Source organism: Myodes glareolus, chromosome 5 (assembly GCF_982192425.1).
Source record: "Myodes glareolus chromosome 5, mMyoGla1.1, whole genome shotgun sequence".
Taxonomy (NCBI): domain Eukaryota; kingdom Metazoa; phylum Chordata; class Mammalia; order Rodentia; family Cricetidae; genus Myodes; species Myodes glareolus.
This window is the reverse complement of record NC_142030.1, coordinates 36878239-36895806: the sequence shown is the minus strand read 5'-3', so window position 1 is coordinate 36895806 and position 17568 is coordinate 36878239. Positions and strand designations below refer to the sequence as shown.

Genomic DNA, 17568 nt, shown 5'->3' with positions numbered 1-17568 from the left:
TTTTATGTCTTGTTAAGGAAAAAAACTAAGAATCTTCTACTTAGTCAAAGCAACAAATTTCTTATAGGCATTTACAGTGATAACGTACCTTTAAATATTATTTTAGCTGCATTTCACAGTTATTGACATAGTGTGCTTTCATTATTATTTAAATCAGAAACAGTTTAGAAATGTCTTTTGTACCTTTTTCTTTGACACTTGGGTTATTCAGAATTATGCTATATAGATTTCACTGTGTATTTCCTAGATTGTTTATTCCCATTAGTTTCTAACTTAATGGGATTGCAAATGACAGAAAACCCTCTAGAAAGTCAGCGCTTACAATGACTACACTTTAGCTCCGCAATGACAATGTCTTTTGTGCCGAATGCTTGTGCATACTTAAAACTGTTGATTTTGGATTTTGGGGTGAAATGCCCTACAAATGCCAATTGTGTCCAGTTAATTGGTGGAGTTGTTTAGATCCACATAACTTAAAAAACTTGTTTACTGCTTATGCATTTTTTAGGAGAATGAGGTTAAGATTTGACTGTTTTAGACTTTTCTATTTCTCCTATTAGATCTGTCCCAACTTCTTTTTTCAAAAATTTTAATGTTCCACATACATTTTCTTTTTGGTACACTTATTTTGGTGATCATTATTCAGTGTCCCTAACTACCGATAATGATATCCATGGTGCGACCTTACTGGCTTTCTTATTTGTACTAGATGCATGCTGTGTCTTTCTCCCTCCCTGTCAATGCACTTGTGCCTGTCTGCTTTAAAAGCTTCTAGATTTTTCCGACTTCCAGTTGTTAATAATTGAAGCTCTAGGCCCGTGCCTGTTACTCAACCCTAACATGTGAAGAAACCTATAATCTTTTCTTCATGTGTCCCATTAGTGTGTGTCACTTTCCTTTTCAGGGTTTTGGGGCTTCAAAGGCAGGAAATAATTTGTAGGTATGTTACAATACTTTTTTTTTGACATGGCTGATCACTTCAAACTACTGGAAATGCATAGATGCTCCTTCTTATTAACTAGAAGCACTAAGTGCTGAGCTGTAACATGAATCAAGTCAATTGGGGATCTAGTCACACACAAACTCTGCTTCAGGCTATCTGTAACAAGGTCTAAGCTTCCACTTCCCACCAGTGAGGCTGCCACTGACCTCACCGTGAGGACAAAGGATTTGTGGTACTCACCAACTCAGAGCCATTCATTCACGCAGGAGTCAAAGCTTATGTACCTCAGTGCCTTGAGGGTCGAAGACAGCAGTGTGAGTGTAACCACACTGTAGTCGAACAGTGTAAGAGAGTTATGAAACCAGAGGCAGCATAAAGAGTGCATACCAAACACAGTCAAGCTAGAAAACATAAACCCTGGTTCCATGGAGAAGAGCATGCAAAATAAAATGAGCGCATATTTAACTATTAACTATGGTTCAAACTCAGTGTTTTTATATGGAATAATTAAGAACTAGAATCCCCACATCTGAACCTAAAATGAATCATGAATAAAGTTTAGTGTCCATAGGGCAACCCATCTTGGCCATCACTGAAATACATACATATTTCTACATATCATAGTGCATTCACTCACCAACATCCACTTAACTATACTCTAGATCAGTTCACATGCTGTTATACCTGTTCAATTCAGCGATGGATCACTGCTCATGCTGAGTGTACTGCAGCTTATTTATCCATTCACCTTTTAAAGAGTATCGAAGTTGCTTCAAAGGCTTAAAAATGAAGGAAGTTACTGCAAAGATCCACAATCATCCTCAGCATGATGAAACAGGCCTGTAAGTCTATTGCCTGAGAAGACTGAGGCAGAAAGACATGATTCCCAGACCAGTTTGTACCACACAGCAAAAGGAAATGTCTCAAGAATATACCCACTTAAAGTATTTGTGTTGCTGTGTAGTTTCCACTAATTTGGGCAAGCACGGAGGACTGTGATTGCTGGGTCATGTGCCTACTGTCTACTATCTAAACACAAGAGCATAGCTGGAGGAAGCATTTGCTCATTTTTCTTCATAAATCCATGCTTCCAAATTCATTGAGTAGATGAGTAAACATTTACATTTCCAGCCTCTCTAATCTACCAATACAAAACAAGGATCAAGCCAATCAAATAATAAATGCCATCCATTCTGACACAATTTCCAACAGAGTTACTTACTTTCTACACATTCCTACATGGCTGCCTTCTTTCCCACATCACTGAGTTATTCTCTATTCAGGACTCCAGATCCAGGCTGTCTATTTGGCTACCAAGGCCCCTATCAATATCAGCAGCAAAAATAATAATAGTTTCAAGCTCTAGCAGGTGGTGATTTGGTCCCTTCCACACCCTGTGTAGTAGACATAATTGTCACTCCTGTGTATAGGTGAGAGTGGGAAGTAACACAGGGTTAAGTGACTTGCACACAGTCACACAGCTAGAGAGGGGTGAAGAGGATTTGAACCCAGAAAGTCAGGTATCAATGGCCGTGCTCATGGCAAACACAGCGCACAATTTCAAGAGCAGTTACTTTTTAAAAGGAATTTCTGGGCAGAGTGTGAGTCTTCTTAACATAGGGTGCTACTCACCTAGGGCTTTTAGACAAGCATTCCAGAATACAGGCACTGACAAAATAAGTGTGCAACCCTTTTCCAATTCCAAAATTTCTAACATTTCAGCTAAGATTATGATAATATGTAAACTGACACAGGGATAGTAATAATCACAAAAATTGGAAATTTTTGTAGTGAAACAAAAGCGAGCTATGTCCTCTCAAGGCAGCTGAATAGTTACAGTCACTCAAAGTTGTCATACACATCCATGTACCCAAGGGGAGTTCATTCTCTTTTAGATATCAGTGCTATGTGTATCTTTAAGGAATGTATGAATTCCAAATACTAGGGTTGCAATTAAATTTTTGCATGGGCAGATGGAATATAAGTGCTAAATTGTTATTTGCTAGACTGAAACGTAGATTGAAGGTTAGTTTGATTAATAAGAAAAATGCTGCTAAGAAGAGGACAGACAGTTGTCATTCATTCCTACCCCAATGACCAGGCCGCGTTTTCAACTTCAGGGAATAATACACCATGTACAAGTAGGGACGTTACCCACTTAGCAGGCACTAAGATATTTCCAGAGGTCAGAAATTAATGAGGGACTACCTTGCTTTGAAAAATACATCATTACAGAGGGTTTCCTCTTATACACACAGAGACACATTTAAAGTAGAACAATAGGAAGCCCCTAGGTTCCAATGAGATCTGCAGAACACGGTATGCAGAAACCCAACTCATGGGCCGTTGATGCTGACAAACAGCAATTTGTCAGTAAAATGCAGAAAATAGTAACATCAAGGAGGAAGTGAGAAAAGCCACACAGTGACTTTATAACCATTACAGGAGCTAGATCAACTATAATGCTACAAACACTGGAGACAAAAACGCCAAAGGAAAAGTTTTACAGGAAATTACCACGCTAGTTGCTGGCATTTAAACCATAGTTTATACCTCTTTGAATTCTTTTGGGGGAATTCAAAAACTCCCCCAAAAGAATAGAATGTAAGATGCAAACTACAGCCAGGTATGCTACTAAAGCGTCCAAGGAGAAGAAAGCGTCCAAGGAGAAGCCTACTCGCCCTCTATGGAAAGGGTTCTCAGTGGTCAAGGACAGCAAACAGCAAAGACAGCCTGGAAAGAGCGAGAGAGACTTCAACAGAAAAAACACCCAATGTGCTTTTGTAATACTGCATAGTGTTGGAAAGCACCTGTCAAAGAAAATAAAATTTAAAGAAAGTAAATTTAATTACTTAGAGAGAGGGCTCTATATAACAACACTTGAGAATGAAATCCATAAAGTAGTGACTAACAATATGAGAGGCATCCAAAGAGAGGGAGGGGGGCAGATAGGAAATAAAAAATATGTAAGTACAGCTTATCCAGTCAGAAAAATGGAAGCCATTTCCCAGAATGAACAGAAACGAAAGAAGAACTGACAGTTTTCCAGGAAAGTTCAATAGATATAAGGACTCAAGCTAAGAGCTGGTGCTTCCAGAAAAGGGGCATACTGTGAAAATATTCAGAGTTAAGAAAAGTTATTTATCTAAACTATGAGGCTCTGAAGAAAAGACTCACAAATTCAGAATTGTAAGTGTGAGTGAGCTCTTGGACTACATGAGACTCCCCATCTAAATAAATAAATAAATAAAGAGAATGGCAGTAGATCATACCCATGCTAGTACATAGTTATTATGCTATAAATGTAAGGTTACTATTAGTGCAAATTAGACTGTTATAAATTTGATGCTTATTATAATGCCTACACCAAAACTAAGACTATAACATACATATGTACAATAATTATATTCAAAGAATATAATGTCTACAAATAATCAAAAGCATTAAAATTGTCAGCAAAAATATAAATTAACACAAAAAACATTAATGGAAAAAACAAAAAAAATGATAAAATATGTCATAAACAGCAAAATGGTTAATGCCTCTCCTAATCAATGATTATATTAAATATAAATGGCTTAAATGTTCTACTTAAAAGTACTGTTAAGAAAATGACTTTCTATCAACCAACTTTATGCTATAGATAAGTGACTCTATAGATTCAAACACAGGCAAATAAAAAAATAGAATAAAGACACTCTATGCAAATTTTAAACAAATATAACACATATATTTGTACTCATTTTAGATAAAAGAAATGCTAAATCAAAAATTGTCATAAGTGAAAGAAAAAAATCATATGATAAAAAATCAATTAATCAAGAATGTATCACATTTATATAATGTAATCTGTAACACCTACATGCATTAAGAGACTATGAATAAAATCAAAGGAATAAATAGCAATTTAAGAAATGTAGAAATATTTGTTACCCTACTCGACAATGTATAGATTAAGACAGAAAGTCAATAAATCAACATCAGGCTAAAATAACATTATAGACACAAAAGATTAACAGAAAAATCAATCCAATGGCAACAAAATGCACATTTTATCAACCCATATGCAAAATTCTTCAATATTAAATACATTAGACCACAATTCAAATTTACCAAATTTAAGAAGATTAAAATCTTATAAATCTTATAAATTACTTTCAGGCTATTAAACCAGAAAGCAATAATAGGAGAAATAAAAAAAGTCACAAAATATGAAAATTAAATAACAACACCTGAGCAGTCTGTGGGTTAAAGATGAAATCAGAAGAAATAGCCTCCTAAATCTTTGAAGTATGAACACAGAAAAATATGACAAAAATTATGAGATATGAGCTGGTGAGGTGGACCAGAGGTTGTTCTTCCAGAGGTTGTGAGTTCAGTTCCCAGCAACCACATGGAAGCTCATAACCATCTATAATGAGATCTGGTGCATTCATCTGGCCTGCAGGCACACACGCAGGAGGAATACTACATAATAGGTAATATAATACATAACAGATAAGTAAATCTTTTTAAAAAATGAATATATCTATAACAGTTCTAAGAAAGACATGATAAGCCTGCATTAGTTACAATGAGAGATCTCAAGTCAGCAAGCCAGCTTTACAAAACAAAGTAGTAGTGAGAAGAGGCATCATTGTTCTCATCCGGTCATTCTTCCTGTGAACTAGAAATCCTTGCAGGGCAGGATATATCACCATCACAACAGCAGCTAGACTATAGTGTGGGTAACCAGCTGCCTTCTGACTGGATTCCAGACCTCTGCTCTGGGGGACTAAGAGGTGAAGGGTCTTAGTTATGGTTCTATTGCTGCAAAGAGACACTATGACCAAGGCAACGCTTGTCGAAAGGAAACTCTTAATTAGAGGCTTGCTTACACTTCCAGAGGATTTGTCCATTATCATCAAGGTTGGGAGCAGGACAGCATTAAGACAGGCACAGTACTGAAGAAGGAGCTGGGAGCTTTACATCTTGATCCACAGGCAGGCAGAGAGAGTGAGAGATACTCAGCCTGGAAGGGGCTTTTAAAATCTCAAAGCACAACCCCCTTCCCCCAAACAAGGCCACATCCCTGAATCCTTTGAAACATTTCATCAAGTGGCCACTAAGCATACAAATACATGAGTCTATGGGGGTGGGGGGGCACTCTCATTCAGAAAACCAAAGGAAGGGCCAGCCTATGTCTGATGCTGTAGACCCGGCTAACAACCCATGTCAAGGAAAGTTACAGTCCCGGACAGAGAATTTACTATTTAACTAAATTGACAAAGTAGCAAACTACCACATTTACACCCTTAGACAGATGCTGCCCACAGCATTTATCAGGGAGGGTTCTCCATGCAAATCTTTGCTACTCAAGAAAGGTTGTGGGCCCAGTTCTAGACATGACATTTATGGCATCCATGATAAGTAAAAGTTACAGAAGAGGAGCAGAATTACAAAAGATAGAGATTTGGTGAAGATACAATTATAATACTGGCATATACAATATTATAATAGCTGAGGGAATGACATTTCATACTATACTATACTATACTATATATTATAGCTCTTCCAAAATATTACACAAGACGATCCAAATATGCTGTATAAAGTCACCATTTCCCTAGTACAAAAGTCAAAATAACTACAAGAAAATCATAGGTTAATATCCCAAATGAACACAGATGCCGAAACCCTTGACAGAATGGCAACAAACCAAGTTCAACTATGTAGTGATATTTTGTTAGTGATTTAACAAATAAAGCTTGCCTGAAGGTCAGAGTGTGGAGCTAAGCCACTAGTTAGCCATAGAGGCCAGGTAGTGGTGACACACACCTTTAATCCCAGCACTTGGAAGGTGGAGACAGGAAGGGTTATAGCTATACACAGAGAGAAATATAAGGTGGGAGGACATAGGAGTTCAGAATTAGTCTGAGGTTCCATAGAGATAGCATTCTATCCATGGACTTGAAGAAACAGGATCACCTATTTGGTCTGAGGAGCTTGTAGACACAAGAACTAGTGACTGGCTGTTCTGTTTCTCTGATCTTTCAGCTTTCCCCCCAACCCCCAATATCTGACTTTAGATTTTTATTATTAAGACCAATTAGAATTTGTGCTATACAGTAACACATTAAAACAACAGATTTTGAAGCTCTAATGGACCTTACCAGACTGGTGGTACAAACCAGGTAAGCTGTAAGATACACCACGTTAACATAATAAAAGAAGAAATTATATATTCACCTCAACAGATGTAAAACCATATTTGACAAAACTCAAGTCCTTTCATGATAAAATAATCTCAGCAAATTAGAAAAGGAGTCACTGCAACTGGGTGTGGAAGGGTAGACTCATCAAACCCACAGCCACCATTACACACAGTGAAGAGCTGTGAGCCTCTCCTGAGAATGGGAACAAGGATGCACAGTCTTAAACATCTATTCAGTTATAGTGGTAGAAATACTAGTCAGACCAATGAGGAAAGAAAAGGAAATGGAAGATCTTTAAATTGGAAAATAGGAAGTACTACAAATGTTTCTAATTGCAGAAGGCATCATTGTCTATATGGGAAAACACAAATATTTTAATCAATTAATTTAATACAATATAGAAATGAAGAACCAATACAATATATAATACAATACAGAAGAAAACCAATAAAGAAATGAAGGAATTTTATTTGTTTGCTTTTGTTTTTCAAGACAGGGTTTCTCTGTAGCTTTGGAGTCTGTCCTGGAACTAGCTCTTGTAGACCAGGCTGGTCTTGAAATCACAAAGATCCGCCTGCCTCTGTCTCCGAGTGCTGGGATTAAAGGCATGTGCCACCAACGCCCAGCCAAATGAAGGAAAATTTTAAGAAATAAAGTTAACATGTTACACACATGCAGGTAATGCTCCCATGCATATAAAATGTAATAGTAAAACTAAAATATAAAATTAGCATGTAAAATTGGTAATATTTTTATACACTAAAATTAACTACAAGAAAAATGAAAGAAGAATAAAGCATCAAATGATCTTAAGTATAAGTTGAGCCAATGGTGATGGAAAACTAGAAGAGACAACTGAAAAATTTACAAATGATAGAAATATATTGAAAACTATCCTGTGTTCACAGATTGAAATAATCAGTAACATTAAAATATCTATACTAAAATACATTAATATGCAATCAGAGAGGCAATTAAGGATGACCTAAATCTGTGTTCCTGGGTCACATGGCACATAAAATTTGAGCCATGGTCACTCAAAGTTGACTCTAGAATAAAGTAGGTTTTCTCTCTCTCTCTCTCTCTCTCTCTCTCTCTCTTTCTCTCTCTCTCTTTCTCTCTCTCTCTCTCTCCCAAAAAAAGAAAAAAAAGAAAAAGCATACTACCAAAAGTGATTGATAAAACAAAAGCAACCCCATCAAAAAACAAAAGTCATTTTTTTCATAGAAATAGAAAAGAAATGCCCCTGAAATTCCTGTTCATCAGCACTGAATACGTAATCAATTTGAGGAACATAAACAAGCATGCGGGAATCACATTAGCTATGTCAAAGTAACCTACAAAACTGGAGTCAACCTAAGCAGTATAATATTGGCACAGAAGATACAGACAGATCAATATAATATAACAGAGAACCTGGAAATAAGCCTGTGCAGTCATAGGAAATGGATCTTTTAACAATGCAGCCAAGAATACATGTTGGAGTAGGCTGATTTTTCAATAATTGGTGTGGGGAAGCTGGGTATTCCACATGCACAGAAGAAAAACACTTCACATCATGTGTAAAATTTAGCTCAAAATGAATAAAGCCTAAACTGTAAATCTGAAAATATAAAATTTCCAAAAAATACTGGGGAAAGCATTTTACTATTGGGCTAGGCAATGATTTTATTTTATTTTTTGTTTGGATGACCCCAAAAGAAAAGATAATAGCAGCAAATATATGCACATGAAGTTATAACAAGCTAAAAATCTTTAGCACAGAAAACAAACTACAGAATAAATAGACTGTGGAGGAATATAAAATATCTGAAGACCATGCATCTGGTTAAATGTTAAATTCAAATAGATAAACAACAACTCAACAACAAGAAAACAAATAGCTGGATTTCTACAAAGCCAGAGGACCTTTGCATGGTGACAAGATCTCTAATCTCAGCATTCATCAGGCAAAGTTTGCTGCCAGTTAAACAGCAAAATTTTGCATAGAAAAACAACAAAATGTGTGAGGGACCTGAATAAATGTTTATCAAAACATGCATTGCCCATATGTAGATGGAAATAAAATGTTCAATAGTACTAATTTCAAATAAATAGAATTCAAAGCCTACCTATTGGTTATTTTGTGCACAGTTGGTAAGAATACAGATTAGTATAGAAATGTGGATGAGTGAAGAGATTTCTCATCAAATCCATCTAGAAATTCTATATAATCTGATAACCCAACTTCTCAGTTTATGACCAAAGGGAATGAGGTTGCAATCTTGAAGATAAATGGGTATTCCTATGTTCATTGCAGCATTTTCTCCATGGCCAAGATAAGGAATCAACCTAAAACTTCCCATATGGAAGGATGGTTAAAGAGACTATAACATGCAGGATGATTGACAGGACAGAGAGATATTGGTATAACTCATATTTTTAACTCAGAATTTAAAAAGAACCAGTGTCATTGATGAAAATCTAGAGGGTGTTATGTTAAGCTAAAACAAAGAAAACAGACACAGAAAGTCAAATATTTCTTTGCAATCTCACTTATATGCAGGGTCTTAAAATGTCTAATTCGTGGAAGCAGAGAGCAGAATAGTGACTGGAAGGGATTAGATGTAAATGAGCACAGATTTTCATTAAGGGGTGATGAGCATGTTCTGCAGATCTAATGAACATGATGATGGCTATAGCTAACGACACCAGCTTTTATAATTGACTGCTTGGACTGTAGATTTTAACACACGTCCGCACGGTAATCATGAGAACTGACATCTGTGGATATGTTGTTCAGCTTTATTATATTGATATATAGTATAGTCAATGGGAGGGACAGCCTTTCACCTTGGGAGCACTGAAGGCTTTGCACTTGCAGTGTTCCTGGCAGAGGTAGCTTGGCTTCTAAACAGTTCTATGCAAGAGACTACTCCTTTCCAAATGAAAGTTAAAACTGCTTATTTCAAATTTTCTTTTCTAAAAGGGAAATACATTCAGGCAGTTTTAAAAAAAAAAAAGCCTGTCAATGAACACCCCCAATCTGTTCCTTAGCCATTGAGTTCATATCTGGTAGCAGCGAGTGATTCTGATTGGAAACATTAAGAAACAAAGCCTCTAAGCCTCCGATTCCAAACCTGAGAGCACAGCTTACCATGTCTCACCTAATCTTGATCGCAATTCACATGCACAGTCGCACCGTTCTCTTTGGGTAGGAGAGTCGAATGGACCGCTCCATCTGAAGAAACAGCCCCACCTCCATGCTTTCCCCCCAGCACTCTTGCTATATCATTTTTTTTGTTGTTGTTGTTGTTTGGTTTTTTTGTTATTGTCCCCTCAATAGCAGGGGCTGGTCTCCTGCATGATGTTGCATCGAAACTTCTCTCAGCCACACCTAGTCTATACTGCTTAACAAATAATGCTTGGATGAGTGAATTCACAAAAGCCCACTTCAACCTGAAGTTCAACCCAAATAGAGAAACTAATGAAAAATATAAAACCATAAAGGTTTTAGGAAGGAGAAAATCTTCAAAGTCTTAGGCCAGGCTAAGGTTTGATGTCAAAAGCATAAATGACCCAGGAAGACATATGTTCTAAATTAGACCTCATAAAAATTGAAAACTTTGCTCTGCAATCCTGCTAAAAAATTTAAAATGCAAGCTACAGGGTGGGATAAAATGTTTGCAAATCACGTATCAGATGAAGAAGAACATTTAATAAAACATGTAAACAATATATAAATAGGAAATGCCCAAGAAACCTTCAAAAGTCAATGTCAGGACTCAAACAGTACAATTAGAAAAGAAGTAAAATGTAAAATCAGATATTTTACGGACTAGGAGGTATAAGTAAAAAGGCATATAGAAAGTATTCATTGTTGTTGCTCATTAGGAAAATAAAAATTCAACCCAGAATGAAACATCACTTCATACACATCAGAACAAAGAAATAAAAAGTGAGAACAACTCTAAATGACAACACAGCTTCTTAGAGAACTCATTCAACGACCATACAACCTAGCGACTGCACTCTTATTCAAAGATCACATGTAAATGAAACCGTGTTTACACAAGAACCTACAAAAGCATTCATAGCAGCTTTGTTCATAATTGCCAAGAACTGGAAGCAGCCCAGATGTCCTCCAATGGGTGGATGATCTAACAAACGGCAGCACATGTTGCACTCATCACTGAGAGGCAGTGAACTATGACTATACCAGAAACCTGGAGAGTCATGGAAGAACCGGGCTGACTGAAAAAGGCACAGTCAATGTGCATGATTCTATTTTTATAGCATATTTCACGAGAAATCTAGATAAAGCCAGTCAATCACATCAATATCAATACCTGATCGTAATACAATACTACAGTTTTGCATTGGGAAAACGAGGCCGAGTATAGGAGACCTCTGTGTTATTTCTTACAGCTGCATATGAACCTATATCTCAGTTAAAATGTCACTTTCATAATGATATCAGATAAAATCAAACTGAATCTTGAGTCCTAGTCAAGGGGTTTGAACTCTTAAATAGGCAGCTGGGAACCAAAGAAACAGGTTGCAACAGAAGACTCCACAGATGAGTAGAACAAAAGAACCAATAGGTTGATGATGAATACAGTGGGCTAAATACATCACAAAAGCAGGAAATCCAGAGCAGAGCCCTGGAAGGGGGCTATATTGGGACCATTATGCTACGCTGCTAGATGTTGGGTAGACCCAGGCCTGCCTTCACCTTGGTACCTTCAGGTTTAATATTCATTTACTTTATACCTTTTTGTTGTTGTTGTTCTTGTGTGTGGTTTGTTTGTTTGTTTGTTTTGGTAATTTGCACTACATTTGAGAATCTGATCCTGATTAAGGGATTTTCAAGGGCACACTCATGACAAAGAATTTATTCTTTTATTGTATAATTTTTACATTTTGCAAAAATGAAGGAAGAAAGTCATACCTGAAATTATATTTTAATTCAATAAAACAAGAACTCACTCTTGATAAAACTTATAATTTTATGAATATAAGCAAAAAAATTTCGTGTGTGTGTGTGTGTGTGTGCATGTTCACATGTTTACCTTGGCATGCATGTAAAGGTCAGAAGACAACTTGAGGGATGTGTTTCTTTCCTTCCACATGTGGGTGCCATGGATTGAATTAGGCCATCAGGCTTGGCAACTGCCATCTTTACCAACTGTGCCACCTCCAGAGCCCAACTGGCATGTTTTTAAAAAATAATTTTAAGATCTTTGAATATCTGAAAATATATTAGACTTATGAACTTAATTAATTTTAAATGAGTGTTGATAAAATTTTGATTAAATGAGTTTACAATCTCTTTTTAAAGGTCTAAGGAAATTTAACTTGTTAATTTTGTGTTTCAGTTTATTAGTTTCATAATCAGCATTTAAATGTTCAGACAAATGTAATTTAATTTATATATTTATGTAATCCTGGCTACAATAAAATACGACTGTGGAGGATCTCCTCACATTAAACATTCTCTTTATCTAGCTTCGGAGCCCAGAGTCTCTCTCCGCCTTGTGTCTCTCTATGCCATCAGGCTGCCTCAACAAGACTACATCAGAACTGATGTTGATCTAAGAGGAGCAGACATACCTTATGGGGTTGTCCATCCTGGACACTGTGAGGAAAGCAGCGAGGTTGGCTGTGTAGGAAGAACACACAATGAGGGTGAAGAGCCACCAGCTGCCCATCACAATGCGCATGGCCACAGAGTTCACAGACGACTCACCACCTGCAGAATGCAGAGGGGTTAGCTGTGCCTTCCTCTCACCCCAGTCCCCAGTAAGATTCTGCCCTCCTTGGCTAAGGTCAAAGTCTCCTATCACTTGTGCACTGGACATTATTTTTTTTAAAAAAGGAAATGTTATTAAAACCACCAATATGGGGAAAGGTCAGAGGATGGCAAAAGGCAGACAAATTAGGACTAGAATCTAGCGATGAAAAATTTGCCATAACATTAAGTCTTCCAGCTGGAAGATTCTATCTCATTGTGGCAAGAACTTCCAGAGCTACCGCTCAATGTAAGATCTTCGGCAATCTCAAATTCATGGAGAGTACACTTAGGAATTCTGTAAATAAAGAATTTCTTTCTATCTGGAGGTCTCCCAGCTTTCTTTTAACTCAGAGAAATGAGATCTCCCATTTCACTTTTATTAATATTCAGCCCTCCCTGGATGGTTTTCCCCTCCAGGATTTTCAGAAAGCATTGCTTGTAAAATTCAGCGAGAAGCTACCTCTCTGTAGCCAATTATTTCTCTCTGGTCCCTTGGGTGGTGGGAGAGGAAAGCTTCTCCCTCCTCCTTAGGTAACCTTGAAAAGATTTTGCCACGATGCACATAGAGTTGAGATCCACATTAAGGACTTTGCAATTTGTTTCTGGTCAAAATCGCACAATCCTGAAACTCACCGCAGGACAGAAGTGTCACCAGGTCTCTTGAAGGGAGGAGTATGTATTTCAAGACTCGCTGGAGCACCACTTACAGATTGCTACACGCTATGCTGATGTTTAATCAGAGTTCCCTTTGACAACCTCATGTGCATAAAAAAGCAACCTAACTTGGGAAGGGAGGAAAATACCCTGAAATCCAAAGTAAATTTTATCTAAAATGTAGAATCAGGAATGGAAGTTGAGTTCTTTGTTACTTTATTTAATTTCTACCTGATAGTGCTTAGAAAAACCGAATACAGCCTGATATTGGCACTGTCCTGAGATCAAATAAAATTACATTTGAAATGACTTTCATGATATGCATCTGGTGAATTTTACTAAAGGATAGGCTTTTTCAGGCCCCCAGGGCTATTTGGACAACAGAAAACTGGGAATGCACCTTGCTGAACAAAGGCTCCATAGACAATCCAGATGGCACTGTGCAGGGTGGCAGAGGCGGAGGGTCTTGGCTGGGCAGCGCTCTGAGCCCGCACAGCCTGTATCCGGTTCAACACGAATATGAGCACACCGACCACAGGGATGGCGGCTGCGATGCAGGCCCACACCGCGAAATCAAAGGGGGCAAAGAGGGAGAAGATGCTGATTTTCTCCTCGGGTTTCTTGATGAGGATCCCAACAGAGTAGTCCATGTAGCGCTTGCTGAAGTCCACAACGCTCTCCCTCTCTGGGGTGATGGTGATAGCAGAGATGGCCAAGTCTGCTCTCTGAAAGACAGAGAAGTTCGCAAGAGGTGACCTTCAAGTCATTGCTGATTTCCACCCTAGGTCAAGGTCCACCTTCTACCATTTCAAAGATCTCCCCACAGGCAATGGGTTTGAGAGCTGACCCCTGAGAATTTTGAGAATATAAGAAGAAATCCAACACCCTGTCATCTATTACCTCCTTCACCTTACAGATGTCCCTCCCTAGGACATTCTTTGAGACAATAAAATTCAGTTAAGTATCTTCACTTCCAACGAATTACACTTGCTTGTTTCCTTATCATTCCACCCAGCAAACTTAAACTCCTTTTGCTTCTACCTGTGTTCTAGTCAAAATTTCATCACACTAGACGGACATGTAATCTAAAAATGCACTTGGCCTTCTTCCCACCAAGGACACCCTTCTTCCTTCAAGGTTAATCTGCATCCTCCCTGCAGAGCAAGGGCTCAGATACCTGCTATCTCTCAAACAGGTTTCTGCAACTGCCAGTATCCCACATCCATAGACTGTACTTCTAAAATACTTCACAAGTATGTTCAATCTCAAAATTAAATGTCTTCATTGATTTTTAAACCGTTTTTATTTGTTATTTGTGTGTGAGAGAGAGAAAAAGGAAGACACAAAGGGGAGTGTGAGCGCAGGTTCATGTGTGGAGGCACAGGGAGGGTGTGAATACAGTTCCATGTGTGGAGGCAGACATCTATCTTGTTGCCTTTCTTATTTTATGTGCATACTTTGTGTTAAGGCAGTGATTCTCAGCCTTCCTAATGCTGTGATCCTTTAGTACAGTTCCTCATGTTGTGTTGACCCTCAGATATAAAATTATTTTCATTGCTACTTCATAACTATAATTCTGCTACTGTTATGAATCATAATGTAAGTATATATTTTTCTGGTGATCTATGGCAAACCCTATGAAAGGGTCATTTGTCTCCCAGGAAGGTTGAGGGTCACAGGTTGAGAACAGCTGACCTAGAAAACATGGAAAAATGTTGAAGGTGCCTACACCAGAGCATGTCTGGTTCTTGTCTTTCTTCTCAGGAATCAAAGATCCAGCAGTCCCATTTAAGGTTGTAGGAGTTTGAATCGTATTAAAGAATTGAGAGATAGAGTCTCTAAGATGGCTCAACAGGCACAGGTACCCGCCACCAAACCTGACAACCTGAGTTTGATCCCTAAAACCCATATTTGGAAGAAAATTGACTCCTGCAAGTTGTCCTCTGGCCTACCTAAGGACTTGGGTGTATGTGTGAGTGTCTACTACAAACACATAATACGCATATCACACACACACATACACACACACACACACACACAGTATTTTTAAAAAGCAAAGTTCAAAACAGATTTACAGAGCTGTCAAAGAGATTAAGATGAAGCAGGGGAGGTTAACAGCACAGGATGGATGAAGAACTCATTTATGAAGCAAGATCCAGAGGAGGCACACTGGAACTAACTCATAACACAGGTTCAGAGCTTCCTGTAACTGGAGAGAGCTACTCCTTCACTAACAATGGAGGCCCTGTGCTTATAGGGTGTGTTTCATAGCAAGTAGAATTTCATACCTAGAAGTCTTCATTTCTTTCTCAAATATAGAAGGATAACTCATTTTCCTTTGAGAAGGATAAAAGGTTATTAGATTTCTTGAGGAGAAAAAGAAAACCTTTGAAGCATATCTGAGGGATGTAGTCATGGCATCCAACAAAGGAAAATGGGAGACAGTTGAGAATAGTAACCACATACATCCATACATTAATCTGGATAGACTTACAGATTTCATGTAGAAACCTAGTTGTACACTTTGAGGATACTAAAATTGATTCAAGATGTGTATATAACAAGAAATCAAGGACACCAAAAATCATATGAAATGAACTGTCTAAGAGTTGTGTGGTTGACCACAGGGTACACAGGTTAAGGAAGGCTACAGTGCCAAATAAATACAGAAACATAGAAAATGGATACATCTCAAATATCTTTGCCATATGGAAAGATCCACACACCAGGGACCATAGATCATCTTCTTCCACATATACACAGTGTTCCCAACTGCAACTCTATTAAGCAGTGGTTCTTAACCTTTGGGTCTCAACCCCTACAGAGGTTGCATATCAAATATCCTTCATATCAGATGTTAATATTATGATTCATAATAGTGGCAAAATTACAATTATAAAGTAGCAATGAAAATAACTTTATGGTTGGAGGTCACTACATCATGAGGAACAGTATTACAGGGTTTCAACAATAGGAAGGTTGATAACTACTGATCAAGAGGACACAAGAAGACTAAGGGATGGAAGTAAGAATAGAACTAACAGTAATTATATAAGAGTGACCACAATGAGACAATGGAAGTGCTCTGAGACTAGAACACAGTGATACTTGCACAAACTATGTACAATTGCTAAATATCGTTGAAATACAGCTCTGAACTAGGAAATTTTTATAGTATCTAAAATATACTGCAATAAACTTCCTTTTACAAGAATAATTAATGGGATGTGGAAAGGTGATAGTCCTAGTATCTCCCCACATAGGCTTTGGAAACAAGATCCTATGAATCAGGAGAAAGCCCCCCCCCAAAAAAATCAGAAAAACAACAGGCTGTCATCTTTAAGTAGCATAAAGGGTGTCCTGCAGGATGCTAATTAGAGACATGGGAATGCTTACATTAAAGGTGATTAGAGGGAGACAAGACGCCATGAGTCCTGGGTAGTCCACAGCAATATCAGGAACTGTCAAGACTGGTAGAAGCCATTATAGTAGAGAGGGAGTCACTGTTGTAAATAATTGTTGGGAAATGACCTAGAGGCCATGAAATAACATGAACAAGAGTGGGAGGTGGTGAATCATTTTCAGGCAAGGAGTTTCAATGAGGATATATTCAGCAGTGATGTGGGATTCCCTTCTGTATGCTGTGAATATCATTGGTTTATGAAGGAACTGCTTTGGACCTATAGCAGAGCTATAGGGGAACAGAACTAGGCAGGGAAAACTAAACGGAATGCTGGGAGAAAGGAGGCAGGGTTGGATAGAAGCCATGTAGCCCTGCTGGAGACAGAACTTTAGCTGGTAAGCCACAGCCATATGTCAATTGACAGATTCATAGAAATGTGTTAAGTTAATATTGAAGAGTTAGCCAATAAGAAGCTAGAGCTAATGGACCAAGCAGTAATTCAATTAATACAGTTTCTGTGTGATTATTTCAGGGCTAAGCAGCTAGGAACCAACAAGTGGCCCTCCTCCTACAAATTGGCACTTCAATGTGTGCTAGCTAA

At 37.9% G+C, this 17568-nt stretch overlaps 1 protein-coding gene across 3 annotated transcripts in view; it reads right to left on the bottom strand.

Annotated features, from left to right (window-relative positions):
• The window catches only part of Grid1 (glutamate ionotropic receptor delta type subunit 1), a 760241-nt gene that overhangs the window by 99012 nt on the left and 643661 nt on the right, over positions 1–17568 (bottom strand). For all 3 annotated transcript variants that reach the window (XM_085687861.2, XM_085687860.2, XM_048421321.3), the window contains exons 11-12: positions 13965–14289; positions 12730–12868 (exon numbers count right to left, since the gene is read on the bottom strand). In XM_085687861.2, the coding sequence (XP_085543987.2) occupies positions 12730–12868; positions 13965–14289 (464 nt within the window). The remainder of the gene's footprint in view (positions 1–12729; positions 12869–13964; positions 14290–17568) is intronic.